Consider the following 19069-nt stretch of genomic DNA (forward strand, 5'->3'; position numbering starts at 1 on the left):
AACATTTAATTAACTTTTTTGCATCTAACGGATTGAAGTTTAAATTTTTTTAAACTAAATTGCTCATTTTGATGGAGTTTTTGAATGTAGTTATAATTAGATTAAGATTAAAGCTTTATGAACAAGAGATTTAAATTAGGGTATGCAACTGTATTCATTATAGGCGGCGTATTTTTATTAACAAATATAATTTATTTTGCAATATTATTTTAATGTTAATTTAACTGAAACAATGTATCGGTATCTTTGATGGATAAAGGAAATATTGAAGACAATTGGCATTTTGTCTGGAATTTGTAAAAAGTATGAATTAAAGCAGAAATACTCATCTACAGGACTGCATCACATAGGTAGCGTGTCTATAAATGATGTGTCTAGACATAGTAACTCTTATAATTGAGGAATATGTAGTTTAATTAAAACGACTTCCTAATGGATTTATAAATAAATGAGATGTTTATTCTTCCGAGTTCAAATACAGATTGAACTTTTGTATGAAAAGGGGTTTTCAACTATAAATATTATTCAAATCTCAAATGAACGTTAAATTAGCTATAAACTTCACAAATCACAAAACCTTAAAACTGCGCTTCATACCTCCCAAATCCCAATAACCAATAAACATTCTGACACGTAAATCAAATCCAGAGCACACCTTTGTCTTACTCTCATCATTACGATCATCATCATTTTTCAAACTCTATTTATGTTCCGATATATATATATCATATATGAATGCAATTAAGTTGTTTGTGTGAAAAATGAAGTTTTTACGGTTTAATTCAATTTGTCGATGATTTATGTTATAGCAATTGAGATAGTTTTATACTTTTAATCTGTATTTTTACTTCTTTTATATATGTAACAATTCTCAATTGACATTTGAATGTCCGCTTTTCAATGGATAGAGTATAAGGTATATTGTACGATGTATGTAAGTAAGTCAATATAAATAAATTGAATGAAAAGTTTGACAGTATTCGCATATTCTTTCTTTTTATCTCCTTTATTTCATAATTCAATCATTTTATACGTTTGCATTCACTTTATTAAGTGTAATTAATGTTGTATTTTCGCGCATATTGGCAGAAAACAAACCATTGACATACGCTATTTACCTTAATAGCTAAATATTTACTGTACATGAATTGTGATGCAGTCACAATAATTTATGATCGTTTAGCTTTCATTTTCAAGATCTTTTTTTATCTACTTTAATAAGAAAATCAATTTTTCTCTCGTCCGTCTCATTCATCTCTATGCCAGTCGTCATTTTCATTCATAATGCATTAATGAATCGTGTTTAACTCTTACCTCCATGTAGAGATGATGCTCCGATGATTGCGGTGGGAATCTTTGATAAGGAATTTGATAGTTGAGTTCTGGATCTTCGGAATTCGATGTTATTGCTGTCTTGGGTCAACTGTTGGTCAGATGAACGACGTAAATACACATCCAGATCTATTCTGTCTCTCCATGATGATTCTATGAAGCATAGCAACCTGAAAACAACAAGACGTTAATCATCTGTTCATTATTACCTGGGAAAATCCTACCTCAAACAATTATTTATTTACTACATAAAGACAGGATTTTCTCAACACCTAAGCAATAGTCCAACTTCATTAAAATGACAACTTCACTCTCCACTAAAGACTTTAAGTTCTTTTAAAAGATTTAGCAATAAAAATAAACTTTCAATTTCCATTTACTTTCAGTTCTCATCGAAAAGGTGAATTTTTCCCGGCATTTACAAGCTTCAAGCCAAAAGATTACGAAAAGATTTGTTGAGGAAAGCGATTAATTGATATCAACTGACAGTCAACTAAGCATGGCATCTAAGCATTAATAAATCAAAAATTTGCAATTTACATTTTTCTCTCTCTTGTTTATGTTTTTTTTTCTCTTTGCATACACAGAGATTTGCAGGTATTATATGTGCTGAGCTTAAGTTGATATTGATAATACGACAAATTGCTCATAATTTTCTTCCTTATTTTATTCACAGAACTCGTATCGTGATTGTAATAACTTTTCATCATAAAAATGGCTGGATAAATTTGAAAAATGTCTTTCAATAAATTTTCGCTTGATTTCAATTCAAATTATTGTTTACTCAGTGTTGTGGATGATTAAGCTGTTAGTTTAACTTTTAAATGAGTGGAAATTACCCATAAATGCTGTATAATCTTAATTGATAATTAATTTACTGCGAATTAAATTTTTATTGTTTTTTAAAACTGAAGCCAACTTCAATGCAGTTTGTTAAAAAAATTTGAATCTTAAAAACCCGTTGGAAATTTTTCATTCAAAGAGAAACATTCCAAGATGTAAAAAGAAGTTCACAACAGTCTACAACAACTTTTTAGCAATTTTTCATTGCATAAAGTAAAAGTTTAAATTTTTCCGATACAAAAATATGCGAGAAAAGTAAAAAGAAGAGAAGAAGAGCCTGCATTGTATCAAAAAAATAAGAGAAGAATTGTGTCAGTCAGTTATCATCGAAAATAATCGATTGTTTATCACTATAATTATCGTATGATACAAGAAGCGAGGTAGATCAAAAAAGAGCAATGAAGGAATTCCTCAGAGTCTTGTACATAAAACAAGGAGGACCATTAATTTAGCTCCATGCCGGTTTTATAAAAACCAGCCATTGTGTTGATGATTAATGAATTCTTGCCTTGCGCAGAATTTAAACACAACAACGTCGGGGGAAAATATATGAAGAGAAGTCTTGGAGATATTTTTTGCTGATTTTAGCAGTGGTGGATGTGGTTTTGGTCAGTTTATCCTGTAAATTGGTATGTTTGGGTAATAATTGAGATAGTTTAGTAGCTCAGAATTCTGGAATTGTCATTTAAATTTAGAAGTTCAAAAGCAGCTCTATTTAGAAATTCAAATTTCAAAAAGCTGTTAAATTTGGAAATTCAAATTTCAAAAAACCGTTAAATTTTAAAATTCAAAATTTTGAGTAAATCAAAATTAAAAATGCGCTTCTAAGCAGCACCAACGCTTCCTTTTGCAACTCAATATTTTTAGTCAGTCGGCATCGATAGAGAGGAAGCAAAACAACAGAAGAGACACAAGACAAGGGCAGTGAAATGCAATTAACAAATTACTCTGCTAATGACACATTTTTTTTATAAGAAATGAATCTGAAATCGATTTTGCGATCAAAATTTCTCTTTTAAATCAGCTCTCAATCTTGCGCATGAAACAATTTTTTGGCATTTTTTTAATATAAAAGCGTGTGCTGCTTATGATCGTTTTTATGTGCTGACCCCTGGCCTCTCCGGTCGAAAATTAAGTGCCTCAATATATTACCAGATCGTTGAGCATATTTCTTATTCTTTACTGTAGCATATTAATTTCAATTCATGAGATTAATTTCATTTTATTAGATCTTAAATTTCCAATTTTTATTGCTGCTCCGAAGCGATTCTTTTTTTTCGCTCTCTTCACTTTCCCCACCCGAAATGCTGTTTGTACTGATTTTGTATTTATGCAGGCTTAATAAGTCAATTCCTAGAATTGGAACTGCAATTGGGTCCCTTGAGATGTAACTCACACACAACGTTCCTCTCTTTCTCTCTATTAAGAAATAAATAAAATAAAAAAAGTATCGCATTATTAATGACGACGATCGTCAAGTGTCATGGTAATTGAACATGAAGTACAGAGGTAAAGAAGAGAGAGAAAAATTACACAGAAACGGAATGAATAACTTTTTGCATTTTTCGGATGTTGTTAAAATGGGTTAAGAGAGTCACAAAAAGATATTGGTAGAGAAATATGTCAGCATCGTGTGTGATGTGGAGGCAAAAATTGACTGAGAGATTTAAAATTCCTTGTAAAAATTAGTATGAAGACATAATTATGTTAAAATCATAAATAAATGTGAGGAGATATGGATGGTATGATGAGGAATTGAGGCACTGGTAATTAAGCTATAAATAATTTGCAATATTTTATCACTTTTTTGTGTTAAATTTGCAATAAAATTATCAAATTCCCAGAAAAACTTTTGTAACGTTCATTTTATTTTCAAATATTCCACACTTAATTAGTTGCAAGCCCCTTTTGTTTACTTTCTTCAAATTCAGTTCTTTTGAAGAAAATTGATTAAGAATCACCAAGAAAATTTACTTTAATTTAATTATTAGAATTGATTGCATGTTTTTAAGCATGTTTATCATTAAAGGATACAATACATTAACTAAACATTCCAAAATCAATCAATTTTGTCGCTCAAACAAACGAAAACTCTAAATATTTCCAAAAAAATTCTCAAAATATTTTAAATTAAGCCAAATCAACAAGACAAACCGAACCCGAGTGGACACAGCTAGTTAATGTCTACTATTAGACACCATTCAACTAGCCATTTATTTTGCCAAAAATATACACGACAACGTAACAAGACATTAACGAGACTTTAACTTGACACGTGGAAAGTTGATTTCTAAAGAAATTTGTGTGAAACCATATACTTCACAAGTGCAAGCAGAAATTACAAATAGAAATTTGTGTGAAACCATATACTTCACAAGAGCAATCAGAAATCACTTTTATAAGAGCAATTTTTTTTCTGAAAATTTTTTAATACATTTACATACAATGAATGGTGTGCATTTAACGACTTTTGCCAAAGTGCAATAGTTAGTTACTATGTGACTTTCTAGAATGTTTTATGGCAGCTACGAACGTGTAATTCTGATTTTTCGAAAATAATTAAATTAACAAATGTCTTCATATCACCATATAAAATTATTAAGCAAATTTTGATTTTTTCATGTACGGTAAATGGTTATAGTTAACTAGACATTAACTTTACATAAGTACTGTACATATGTCTAGTTAAATGGAACGTTCCAAAAATGTCATTAGTCTCAGATACGGTTAGTTACATAGGCTAGTTTATTGGAAAGTAACCAGCCATTGATAGTCAAGTAAATGGAAAGTCTTTAACTAGATGCCTGTCCACTCGGGGAACATAACTACACAAACATCTAAACCTAGCATCAAAATACAGGCAACATAGTTGTAGCGCCTTAAGATCAACCATTATACACGAATCATGAATTAAGTATGAAAGAAATATTGAGATGGAATGTGAAATAGATTTAAAAATAATTTGGACATGCTACTAGTCGCACTTAAGATGATGAACTTTAGCTTGAAGGCTTGAATGAGCAATCGAGTTTTATAGAGATAGTGATGAGAAATAAATGGAAGACAATTTGTCTGGTATGATGTCTATGTCAATGATCGTAATTGTGAATATTTTCATATCAAGTAATTTAGTCAAGCGTGTTGTATATCTAAACAATTGCGAATTATATAAAAAATGTCAATAATGCGACACAATGGAGCAGTTAGGCAGCCTCTATTCTTCATCTATTTTCCATAATGTCAACAGCCTGTCGTTTGCCTACATCATTAAGTCTATAAAGTAATGACTGCATAAATCTCATCCGTCATTTCAATTTTCACAATTTCACAATCTAATAGAGATCGGCAATGAATGATAAACTGCATTGAGAAAAAAAAATGTGAATTAAAAATAAACTTTGCTGATAAAAGAGAGAAGAAAAATGAAATTGAAAGATTTAATGTGCCATTGTTGTGTCTTGCTGGTGCAGTGGTAGCATCTGTAATGTCAATAAGAAGCATGGATGATTGATGGAAATGATTAAGGCGCAGTCTTATGCTAGATATGAATGTTTACAGAGCTTGAAATATAACTAAAATTTTGTAACGTCTTTAAAATTTTGAAAATTTGAAAAACCACGTGGTTCATATGGAAACTTTGAACGCAAATTTTACTAAAACTAGCAAGTATTTTGTGATGCAACTTTAGTTATTCGATAATTTAAAGCGGAGCAAACAATAAAATACCTAATTCAGCACCCGAAAATGCGTATATTGTCTTTAAATAAACAAAATATTGAGCTCCGACAAAATGACAAATCCAATTTCAAAATATCAAGTTAAATGAGGTGAAAAAGTTTCTTCTTTAAAATAATTGAAATTCATCTATTAACGCCATAATTTCATTCACTATTAGCAAAAAAGAAAAATGAATTTGATTAATCACTCCGTATAAACGAGAAGAAAACAAAATGAAAAAATTTTCTTTCTTTTCATCAAATCAAGCGCATGGCGGATGCGATCACCTTTAAACATGTTACGTGTATATATATATAAAAAGGGAAAATCTCTTCTTCCATTTGTTTCCGTTTCAAACATTGTATCATTGTTTTTCTCACTTTTTTTATAATTTGATTGTTTTGATGGGCCAGAAAATTAGCAGTCATAACTTTGGGAAATCGTGGAGGGCAGTAATTTTAATAAATCACGAATTTTTCTTTTTTTGGGCTCAAATGGAATGTTCGTTATTTAAATTACTGAGATGAATTATTTACATCTTTCATAAATATAATTAAAACATTAATCTTTGGGGGATTCCTGACGAAAAAAATTCGAAAACTTTCTGATTTTTTGGTAATAATTTGTTAATGGGCTGTATTTATCGAAATGAGCTTTAAGATTTATGGAGCAATTTTTTGATCGAATATGCTCATATGCTATATAATGTGAGAAAATTGGTGAAAAGTTGCTAAAAATTTTGTTATTGTTATATCAATTTTTAACGGTTTTTCTACTTTTTAAATTGCTTAAAAGGTTTGTGAAGTTCAATTTTTTAACGGTTTTTTTTAAAATTGTTCAAAAGGTTCATGAAGTTCAACTTTTTGAACTTAAAGGTTCGTGAAGTTCAATATTTTAACGGTTCTTTAAATTTCAAATTTTGTCAATTTTTCAAATTTTTAACGACTTTTTGATTTTTAAATATTTTCTTTTTAAAAATTCCAATTAAAAGTATTAAAACTACCGAATTCCACCAATAGAAATTCCTACATCTACTTTAAATATGATCCGAATATAATACACTAATTAAATAAGCATTAAGTTGTAATTTCAAAAAAATAATTCATAAAGCACATGCATAAGTGCTCATTCATTAATATACAAAAGGCAGATTTAATATGGATTGAAGCTCTTCATTGATGCCGGAGCAATTTGTATCAATATTCGTAATTGGTCAATCGAAAGTGCCCTTGATTTAATTCTTTTCTCTCATTTCTCTTTTTTTTTATTTTCATAAAAATATATCAAAAAAGATCTTGACTAGTTATTTATATCGCATATTCATATGTTACATATGTACACAAGCACTTCCGATTAAGCCTGATTCATATAATGGGAGAGAAATGCGCGAGCGATAAAACAACAACATGGTTTAAAATAAAGCATTCCGATCTCACTTATAGTGTACTTTTTATCAGCAACTTACAGTTAATGTTTTATAACTTAAAGTATCTTTACTTTTTTTTTCATTCATTTTACAATCATTGTAATTAAAAAATATATGTGTTTACTACTTCATTCAGCATATCCATATGCTTTAGCAAAAGAAAATTAATTTCTACTTAAATTGTCCATGCAGTCATTGTGTCTGTATTGACTGTATCCTACTGTAATCATAATATTTATTATTCTCTCATAATCATGACATTATTCTAGCAACATAATCTCCGCGTCTAGTCAGTTTGCAATATTCATACATAATGGATTTATATCTCAAGATTTTGACATTATTAATTATAGTTTGTGCGGTAATTCCATTACCTGGATACTCGTTTAGACACAAGACACCAGCGAGTTCTTATAGACGAAGAGATTTTATGGAACGATGCCCACTTGTAAGTATATTAAAAATCAATTAATTTTACTGATTAATTTACAGCATGAAATTTAAAGGTTAAACCTATGAGAAGTCTACAGCTAGCAGACATGATGGGATTTTGGTACATCATACAATATTACTCAAGCTCTGAAGAAACTGCTGAATATAAATGCATGAAAGGAAATATGGAGTTATCTGACAATAAGGAGGTGAGTTAAGGGATCTGTATTTGAGTTTGTCCTTATGAATCCATATTTGAATCCTTTGACTTGTATCTAGAGACTACGTCATTGCCTATCTAATTACCTTCACTTCCTCCCTAATTTCATCATCCACTATTTAAACAAAGTCATGCTGTGGTATAAAAACTAGATCAAAATGAATGCGTCAAATTCGGAACGAATGTTAAAGATTTTTTTTTTGCGTAAAGCTGATCATGAAGCTTGTTTAAATTATACGCAATTAATGAGATAGCTGAATATGTTTAGAAAATTGAGAAAGGGCACTTTAAGATGATTTTATAGAGTAAGTAATTTTGGAGGTTTTTAATGTGTGTTTAGCGCGTGTTTCTGGTTCCGATGGATGTGAATAAGTATCGTATCTGTCTTCTGAGGCTGTAATGTTGATTCTAGCTAATTTTCTGAATTGATGTAATATGAATTTGATCAATTTAATTTGAATTCCGAAATGATACAAAATAATACAGTCTGGATGTTGTGTACTAACGATTTGCAGTTCTTAATCTATGATTTATATTGATTTACCGCAAGATTCCTACCTTTAAGTGCTAGATTAGTGCTTGTTTAGATGATTATGATTGTGAAATTTCCAAATAAAATTTATTATATTCCATCGTCAAAATTTTGCTGTAATTTCGATATATTTTGAGTTTCCTTAATATTGTTACTGTAGTACACACTTTATTTAATACTTTTCACTAGTTTTTGACTATTTGCAGACTAAAAATCTTTAGTTTTGAGATATTTTCTAAATTTTACTGAAATTAGAGGTTAAGTTCAATATTTTTGACTGTTTACTTAGATAAAACCAGCAAAAAACTTAAATTGAGAGACAAATTCTCATTAACCCTAATTAATTATTGACATATACCTTCATCCGCATGACAACCTAAAGTAAACTAGGCAAATCCAATCCAATATCCAATTTTACAATTCATTTAATTTCAGATAACAATGAAATTTACATATTTTTTTATCAACGATCCCAACAATGAGTTAATGAGCGGAAATATTACATGGTACATACCAAATTTCAACGATGTCTCGCATTGGATTCATGCTGAAGGTTTCTGTAAGAAAAGACAATTTGTTATATCGATTCTGTATGCTCCAATTTGACAAATTTCTCTTTTTATGATTCTTTTCTTTCACACAACACTACAAAACAAAAATAAAAAAATATATAAAACTTGTTATTAATATGTTCCAAAAGACGAAGGTGTATATAATACATACATTATCGATAATTACCGTCAAGATTGGGCATTAATAATGCATTGCGCTGAGAAAAAGAGATCTTCAAGATATCTTTCGGCATTGATGTTGAGCCGAACTCCTACTTTGGGACACAATGTAAAAGTATTTTTGCGAGAAAAATTGCCCCAATACAATATCGATTTGGATTTTATGTTTGATGTTTATCAAGATGATTGTAAGGAAGGAATTGGTAAGTGGAACTGCATTTGTGGTTTTGTTTTATTGCTGCTTATAAAATTATATTTTTGTTTATTTCTTTAAGCTACTATGGATGAATACTACAAGTATGTATTGAAGGATAAAGACAATTCAACAGATGTGCCAGCTATGGACGGTCTTTAAATAATATACTTATTATTTTTATGTGGTGTCAATTTTTGTATGGACGTCATTTTTAATTTTTTAATAAAAATATCCAAAATATATCTAAATTTAACGCTCAAAACTTAATCAAATCAAATTCAATACGAAGCATAAACATGTTATAAAGATCATCACAACAAAGTTTTGAGAAGCTTTGGATATGCCAGTAAAGGGCTTACTCCATAAAATCAATGTAACGATCTTTTAAAATTCAAATTATTGAAAGAATCGAGAAAAAGTGACTTTGCTATTTTCAAATTTCAATAAACCGTTGAATGGTTTGTGTCTTTGCTACAATACAAATCTTATTTCAATACTACTTTGCTCTATAATTAACTGGAATTAACACAATCTATTCTAAATTTATTATTATCGACAAATTGAATTAGCATCTTACAAATTAATTATTTGCTTTGTTTCGGACGCTTCTCTTTTATTGAATAATTTTGTTTTAAGTTCTTGATAATTTGTTGTTATAAAAATATTATTCAAGAAAAATAAAGATGAATTTTTTTTTACTATGTTTCTTCATTCATTTAACTATAGCTATGCACATTCAGAGCCTCAAGAAATAATATCAATATTTTTTCATATTTTCTAGGAAAGTATTTTGTTTTGTTGGATTTAAAATAAATCCATTTTAAACTAGATAAAACATAATATTGAGCTATCACTAAATTGACAAAAAAATAAAACTTAATTAAATTAACATAATGTTATGCGAATGTATGGGGGCACTTTTATTTGAATAAGTTCTAAATTCGATCATTTTTTACCAAAAAAAATCTCCTAATGTAGGCGCATTTTTGAAGAAATTAAAATTTATTCGTTCATTTTTGGCTTGTTGGAACTCCAACGTGAAAGATTTACCAATGATATTAGAACATTTCACTTGTTCAAACCTGTTTTATTGGATATGTACTAGCTACTTTGTCTATTAAAAATACTATTTAAAATCAAAAATTATCAATTTGGGAAATTTGCATGAAAATAAGTTAATTTAGCTAGAATAACAAAATTATTTCTATCAAAGAAATTTAAATCAATTTAGCTGCTTTCTTGAAATTAAATACAGAATAACAAGTTCAAAATCAATTTGAATTGTTAAAAACCGTTAAATTTTTAAACCTAAGCTTTCAAAAACTTTTAATTTGAACCTAAATTTAAGCTTTAAAATTTTAAATTTTTAGAAACCGTTAAACTTTTGAACCTAACTTTGAACTTTCAAAAACATTAAATTTGAATTTTTAGAAACCGTTAATTTTAAATCTTTGCAAGTCGTTAATTTTTTCGTCTTTAGAAACCAGTTCGGATATGTTCCAATATTATTAATTTGATCAGTAGACGATCAAGCTGTCAAAAATGCGCTTTTGTTCATCCTTAACGAATGTTTTTTTTTTTGTTAATAAATTCCTAATTATATAATTAAGTCTATAAATTTTGTTTTGTCCTATTCGGTATCGTAGAGAAAGACGTAGAGTATGACATGATCACTAATCCATCAATAACATTAAATGCAAAAATAAAGTAATAAATGATGATAATTCTAATAAGGAAATGAATTCTGTTCATAATTTGATATTCTTACTATCTATCTATATCGAGCATTTCACATTTTTTGGTCGAGTTCATTCTTATTTTTTCGATTTTTGTTTTTTTGAAGCCTTTTCTTAATTAATTAATTGTCTTTTTTTTGTTCATCTTGTTCCTAAAATATCTTGCAAAAATCATTAATTGAATCTCATGCAATTTCGCCATTTGAACGATTAATGACCTTTTCAATCGTGCCAGGAACCTAGAAAATAAGGAAGAAGTTCGTGTTAGTATAATTAATATAAAGCTATTAAATTTGTTCTTATCACAAAATTCGCTATGAATTTATTATTACGGGTTAAAGCATAAACGTGAAAAAAAACAAAAAAAAAATAGTGTCAAAATAATTAAATAAAAATAATACATAGATGTGAACGAAAAGTCATGATTTATTATTAATATAATAAGAATTATAAAAGTTTTATAAATAAACCAAAAAAAGATTGATTTGTGATAAGAACAGATGATCTTATAAGGAACACATGATTCTTTTAGACTATTGAAGATTACAAAATCAAAAATATTTAAACTAAAGTAAATAAAAGCAATGTAAAATAGTGGCTGATAATGCTATTCAATATGTAGACCATTTACCTCTGGCTTTGGTCTATGAGTGCAAACAGCGTCGATAGGTAGCTTAATAAATTCACATTTACAACCGTATGCAACAGGTGTCAATTTTATTACTGTATGAAGTGGAACTTCCATGTACGGCAGCTCACCTAAAAAAACAAAAAATATCGTGCAATAGGACATAACAAAAACAGTCAAAATGACTTCTTACTGGCTGGCTTGTCCAAAAAGTATGCTAAAATGCATCTTAAAACAGCTTGGTGTGTCACTACGAGAACATTGCCTTGTCTTTCTAATTCCATCATAACAGGTTCCAAACGTACGACTAAATCCTCATAACTCTCACCCCTTGGATAGCGATAAAAGAACTTGTTTTGGTCTCTTGCACGAAAATCATCCGGAAATTTCTTCTGAATCTCTTCATATGTCATCTCCTCACAAATGCCCTAAAAATAATAATGTTACGATAATGTTATCACTGTATAAATACTATAATGCTGTTAGATATCATGATTAGATACCATAAAGTGAATAAATAGATTATCTAAGAGTAAATTGTGCTAGTTATTCATAATGTAATTAACAATGTATGTTGAGGAAGTGATACTTAATTGATAAGTCATGCTTAATTGACACGTTAAGTGATTAAAAATTCACAGATATCGATGACGATCATTGTGCTTGAATTAAAAAGTATTTCATGAGAAGCTCTTTACATTTTAACGGATTTTTAATATTTAAATAATTGAACTTAAGATTCAAAATTTTGAATTTTGAACTTCCGTTAGAAAATAATTCAAAAACTTTTAAATTCCGTTCTCAATTTCTAGCTGATAAGCATGCAAAATTTTGATTTCTTTGACCTATTTTCCCAAATCAGCTGTGAATCACGCGTTCACATAATAAATTTCTCTACAAATCACGTTGTAAATCATTAAAAAATTTGTTATTAATTCTTAAGTATGCCGATTCCAATTACAATGTCATTAATTTTAGATAACACGTCAAGCACGCTCCATCAAAATATCATAAAAGTTGCACATTTAATAATAAACAATAATAAAATGTTATATTTACAGCATCGATTTCATTTAAAGCCTTCCATCGCTCCTGTGGTGCTTTAATTTCAGCAACTGTCTGAATAGTTCTCTTTAGCCATGATGTCCATACTCTTAATCCCTCAATATTTTGTCCATTGATATAATTTGCCAATGATTCTGCATATAATTTTCCACGTACACTCAAATCAGCATCACCTCCAATAAGACCTTTTAGATTATGTTCACTTTCGCCATGCTTTAATTAAAAAATATTTAAAATATTTTTTACTATATCAGCATTAAGATTTACAATTTATTATAAACTTACTCTTGTCAAATAAATTGTTCGCTTTGTAATGTGAATATTCATTAAAAAGTAAACAATCCGCGATTGAATATGACCTTCGTGTTTATGGATTATTATCTTTTCACCGGTATTATATATTTTCATGTACGAAAAATCTTTCTCTTGAACCACGTCCAATGGCTGATATTTCTCCTGATAATGTTCTATACGTAAACGAAAATCGTCCATAGCATCTTCTTTGTTCATATTTAAGTAATCAGGACTACTGACTTTCACTTCCATTATATTCTGTTCTATAATATGTGGATCATCGCAAATTGATTCTACAAACAATAACTTGAATTTCTTCTGTTTAACAACAATCTCCTCAATTAGCTTCCTTCGCTCATATGTCGAGTTTGTGGCATCAAAGACCTTAAAAAGAAAAGAGGTGGAAAATATGTTGTATTAAATTATTATGATTGAATTTTATGAGATTTGTTGATGGTATGTAATTTGTGGGATCAATGGGATGGAACGATGTTGATGTGGGATGAACTCAGAATCGGTCGTTAGTTTTTGAACTTTAGTTTTCAAATTGATTTTGAACTTTACTTTTCAAATTGGTTTTGAACTTTACTTTTCAAATTGATTTTGAACCTTTGAACTTATTTTGAACTTTTCTGTTTGAATAATTATAAACCGTTAAATTTCATACTTTTTTGATTGTTCAAGGGCATTCCTCCTACAATGTTACGACAAAAATTCTATTGTCGTCAAAAATGACAAGCATACGTAAATTGTCACAAATCTTTTGCCAATTGTCTTAATATACGTAGTAAATTTTCTCACTTAATTTAGGTAAGAAATTATGCTTACAAAAACAATAATTTTAAACTGAAATGAATCATCAGACAGTGTTTTATGGCAATTGCAACCACTTGTCAGTTAATGAAACACTTTTCAATCCTGAATTCAGATCAACAACATGAAAAAAACAGACATAAAATTACAACTTACTGCAACTTCTCCTCCTAGATTTTCAAGCCAATTAACTACATCTTCTAAAGCATGCTTTGCACAATTTGTTCGTATCATCATAGCTGTCTCATTATCAGGTCGAAAGAAATCATGATTTCTGTATGCTGTTGTCACATTCCTTCGATATTCACCCAAATTAAAAACTATATCATGGAGATTGGATTGGAGATGACGTAAAAAAAATATTCATGGAATTTTTCAGTTTGAGAAAGTTTTGAATAATGAGTCATACCTCGCGTATTGATTCCTATCCAATTTAAATAGCGTGATAACTTCTTTGCGATGTACGTCTTACCACGAGCTGGTAATCCTACCATTGCGATAACGTGTGGGACATTGATAAAGTTCGTAGTATCACCTAGAATTAAAGAAATAAATCATATAATAATAGAGATAGCAACAAATGATTCCGGCGCCTTTTTCTTCTATTTTTCAGCTGACTTAGTATAACAAACATTTTGTTAGGCATTCTCGTTTATGCTATTTATAGACCAGATCATACACTATACTAGCTCGAATCTACGCGTTTCTTTTTTTCTTCCTCATTGTCTCTTGTGTCTATAACACACGAAAAAAATAGCTAGTGACAAGATGAGAATGATTGTGACGAAGCCACACAATATAATTAATCAATCTGTCACTGTTTGTTTTGCATATTGAACTTGATAATTGATTGAAAGGAAAACAAAAACAACAACGTAGTTACTATCTATAATAGCTTTGAAAAAAATCTAGCATTTTAATGTCAATAATCGTAGCTAGCTGCGTACATGACCTTTGATCTACTAGGTAGTAAAGCTTATCATTATCTAAACAATATTTTTTCATTTATGAATTAATGCAGAATTATAAATCACAAAAATAGAAAAACTTTACTGGATGTTTACTGGATCTTTAAAAATTAAATAAATTGGACATAAAATATTGATTTTACAATCAAAACTGTCACAATCGTGCGATAAAATAATAATGCACTCACCTGTATGAATGAATGTTTCCTTGTGCAGAAATTTCCATCCTAGCTGCATATCCATTTCTTTATTTGTTATAATTATTTAATATTTCTCGCACTGTAAGTAAGGATCTTCTTTTCTTTCAAGTGGTTGTGAAATGACTGATAAATTATTATCACTTTTGACTCGCTTACGCTCTTTTTTCCTTTCAATATTTCACTTTATTTAATAAAAAAAAATTTTCACGATGTAGCTTACAGCTTTATACTCTCTTTTTTTTCGTCTATAAATATGATTTGATATTTTTCTCTCTCTTTTCAATTTAATTATTATTTCTCGTTGGCATTTTACATTTTCTGATGATCCCTTTGAATTTAATTAACTTTTTTTATAGATTTAAAATTTTCTCATTTGTCTTATGAAAAATCCTTAATTTCTTTATATTCTCGATATTATTCTAATGTATTCGAATTGGATATTCTAGCACACAACTGTTATATTAGTTAAACTTTATGATTAGTTATTAATTAGCCTTTTATTCGCAGAAAACTTGTATTATGAAATAAATTTAGATTTTTTTTGTAGTGAATTCTCAGGGTTGGTATTTGAGAATATCTTGGTTCCTTATGTGAAAATCCAGTACGTGACAATCGTTCAACGACAGTATTAAGCTACTAACTAGCGTATTCAATTCCAATATTCACTTGACATTCAACAACAATGAATAATTAAGAATTGAAAAATCTCAATCGGAAACTTTTTAAACCACTCTGAGTTTGTTGTTGTTGGTCTTATCACTTTAATTTTGAAATTTTCACAGCCGTTAAAAAAGTTTAACTCATTTTTGCATAACATAATTCAAATTTAACCGTTAAAATCTAGCATTCAGTTTCTCAAAATTAATTGTGAATATTAAGTGAAAGATAACACAAAATAATTAAAAACTGTAATCAAAATGAGGAAATTGTTTTATTAGAAAAACAAAGCATGTTATGGTTATTTAGACGACAAACAGAATCAATTAGTGTTTCATAAGCTTCTTGAATTTTAGAAGTCGTTCATTTGGAGCAGAGCTTGAAGAGGACTAAAATCTGTTGTAACTTCTATTGTAGATTTGAATAATATTAAATGCAAATAGTTGAAAACCCCTTTTTCATACAAAATTCAGTCTGTTTTTGAACTCCGAAGAATAAACATCATTGTAAACAAATAAAAGCCATAAGGAAGTCATTCATTTAGTCACCCCACAAGTACCTCATTATTTGAAGACAATTTATCATTACTTCCGACGAGACATACATAATTTTGTTAGAATATACTCGATATGTATATTTACTTGACGTCAAAATATTATTCTATTAATTATTGATATAAGTAGGTAATTTATAAGCAAAGTGTCTAGAGAGTGATTTAAAAGGAATCAGTTGTTAAATAGAAGCAGAAAAATGCACTTGAGACTTTTTTTAATCCTTAATATCCTTTTTTATATAAATTGTGAAAGAAATTCTGTCTGGAACAGAAATGAGACTGAGAACATTAATGTGAACTTAATAAAAGCATTTGAAAGTGCCATAAAAATGTGGGAAAATTCCTCAATGAGGTTTATTGGATCACAAGAAACTTTCACAGCAATTGAAAAGTCATTGAACTTTTCCAAATTTTCCTTTGAACTTCTTACAAAAGAAATTTTCAATTCTTCAAGGATTCTTAGCACATCTTATGTTAATGTGATTATGCTTGAAGATGTCAAGGACATTCCAATAATTTTTACCAAAAGAAATTTGCAATATTTTCGACTTGATGGATTTTACATCCTTTTATCATTCAATGTCTGCAATGAGACGATTGAAAGGAAAATTTTTGATAAAGTTTGGCAACAACAAATCTTCAATATTATCATAATATGCAAGGATGATGGAGAGATTCTCATGAAAACATTCGTGCCTTACCAAGTTGAAAAATGTGGCAGCACAGATTCTATTATTATTAATAAATTCAATAATTGTTCATGGATCAATGAAAAGCTATTTCCACGAAAATTTACAAATCTTTTCAAATGTCAATTAAGAGTTGCATCGTTCCTTTATCCACCAATAACAATGCGAGAGACATTACCTGATGGAAGCTATCGATATTATGGAAGTGAGATGGAAATTGTTAAGGAATTATCACAGATTCTTAATTTCAATATAAATCATAATTATGTCCCAAAAACTGGATCGTCTGGATTACTTTTTGATAATGGCACGGGAGTTGGATTATTGAAGCAAACATTGGAAGGGGAAGTGGATATGCTGATGGGATTTTATTACTTGACACTTCAAAGATCAAAATTTTTGAGTTTTACACAGTCACATTACAGTATTCCGCTTGTCATTATGATTCCTGGTGGGCAGCCATACTCGGCATTTGAGAAACTCTTTCAGCCTTTTCAATTATTCCTTTGGTGCTCATTGCTGTTGACATTTATTATAGGATTTTTCATTATAATGATAATTAATTGTCAAAATGATAAAATTAGGAATTTTGTCTTCGGAAGTAAAGTCAGCACTCCGTACTTTAATTTATACAACATTTTTGTAAATGGATTTCAGGATGTCTTGCCTAAAAGAACATTTGCAAGATATGTGTTGATGGTTTTCATGCTGTTTTGTCTTGTTTTAAGGACTGTATATCAGGGATCTTTATATCAATTTCTACAATCCGATGGAACTAAACCAAACATGGAGACAATTGATGAAATGATGAGAAATAATTATTTGTTTTATATACGAGAAACTTTAGAGCATAATATTAAAAGTATGAGCTTTTATAATCGGTAAGTGTACTGTCTAACACTGAAAGCTTCTTCAATTTAGATCGTGTATGATTGTTGAGAATAAATCAACGGTTATTTAATATTTGAATTGTATTTGCAATTACAATTTTTCATAGTTTTACACCCCTTTTATAGAAATTTTTAGTTTGCTTTCAATCATCAAGCAATAAACATCTGTTTGTTAAAATAAACTTCATTGCTCTTGAGCTGTGCATCAATAATATTAAATACTAATCACTAACCAAAGTATTTCATTTCCATTTCAGTCGAAAAGTTGTAAAATTCAGTGAATATCCAGAATTAATCATGAAAACACTAAATCCAGATTTCAAAGGAGGCATTATAATGCCATTGTTGGAAGTTATTTTATGGAATCAAGAAAACTACAAGAACTTTGTCTTCATTGTCCTCAAAGAATATCTTTTTGATGTCCAAATTGTTTATTATTATCCAAAAAACTTTCATCTTATTCATGTTTTTGATGAGAAAATTGAGCTTCTGAAATCAGCGGGGATAATTTCAATGTGGATGGATCATTATGTGGACAAAAGTTATGTAAATATAAAGATACCCAGCACAGGACCAAGGATCATCAATGTTGATCAGCTTTTGGGTGGTTTTGAGGTTTGGATAATTGGAATGTTATTAGCCATTGTAATATTTGTGATTGAAATGTTGTCAAGCCTTAAACGCATGATATTATTAAGAAACATGCTGAATAAAGTATAGGACAAGCACTTGATACACATGTTATGCATTTCATCATAGTTTTATTAGTGAATGGACTGTCTAGTCGGTATTTATTTAAATATTTACAGATGTAATCGGTCAAGGGATGAGTATTTACAGTACATCAAAACAATAGCAACATCAACAACATCAGCTGATTAAACATACCTTGGATAATGAGGAATGAACTAATTGACACATGTGCTCTTAACACGCGTAAGACTAAGTGTTATGATGACAATTAATCACGATTTATGCTTTTGTTCTACGAATATTATTAGATTCCATTTAATATTCCCGATATGGTTACGTGCCACTTGACCCATTTTGGTCACACAAGATTATTATTAGTTCCGCGCAAAAGACAAATTCTAAGGAAATTAATTTACTATATTTTACTACAAATCAAGCAAAAGACCGGAAGTGG

The 19069-nt window shown here is 29.2% G+C and overlaps 3 protein-coding genes across 3 annotated transcripts in view; 1 reads left to right on the top strand and 2 right to left on the bottom strand.

Moving 5' to 3' along the window:
• Nucleotides 1-1460, bottom strand: part of dy (transmembrane protein dusky) — a 31004-nt gene extending 29544 nt beyond the window's left edge. Inside the window, exon 1 of the mRNA XM_070646298.1 lies at nt 1315-1460. The gene's annotated coding sequence lies outside the window, so the exon portion shown is untranslated. The remainder of the gene's footprint in view (nt 1-1314) is intronic.
• Nucleotides 1461-7576: 6116 nt separating this feature from the next.
• On the top strand, nt 7577-9677 carry Karl (lipocalin/cytosolic fatty acid-binding protein Karl). The gene is made up of 5 exons (XM_070646163.1): nt 7577-7766; nt 7825-7959; nt 8938-9061; nt 9203-9436; nt 9509-9677. Exons 1-5 carry the CDS (start codon nt 7632-7634, stop codon nt 9586-9588), a joined length of 708 nt encoding a protein of 235 aa, XP_070502264.1. The 5' UTR covers nt 7577-7631; the 3' UTR covers nt 9589-9677.
• Nucleotides 9678-10325: 648 nt separating this feature from the next.
• On the bottom strand, nt 10326-15614 carry Pfrx (6-phosphofructo-2-kinase/fructose-2,6-biphosphatase). Its single transcript, XM_070646162.1, has 8 exons — nt 15122-15614; nt 14375-14500; nt 14122-14285; nt 13144-13536; nt 12853-13071; nt 11987-12221; nt 11797-11924; nt 10326-11404 (listed from the first exon to the last, which is right to left on the bottom strand). Exons 1-8 carry the CDS (start codon nt 15174-15176, stop codon nt 11351-11353), a joined length of 1374 nt encoding a protein of 457 aa, XP_070502263.1. The 5' UTR covers nt 15177-15614; the 3' UTR covers nt 10326-11350.
• Between the last annotated feature and the right edge of the window lie 3455 nt (nt 15615-19069).

This window comes from Chironomus tepperi, unplaced genomic scaffold, assembly GCF_022539635.2.
Source record: "Chironomus tepperi strain 1889 unplaced genomic scaffold, CSIRO-AGI_Ctep_v1 contig_359, whole genome shotgun sequence".
Classification (NCBI taxonomy): Eukaryota; Metazoa; Arthropoda; class Insecta; order Diptera; family Chironomidae; genus Chironomus; species Chironomus tepperi.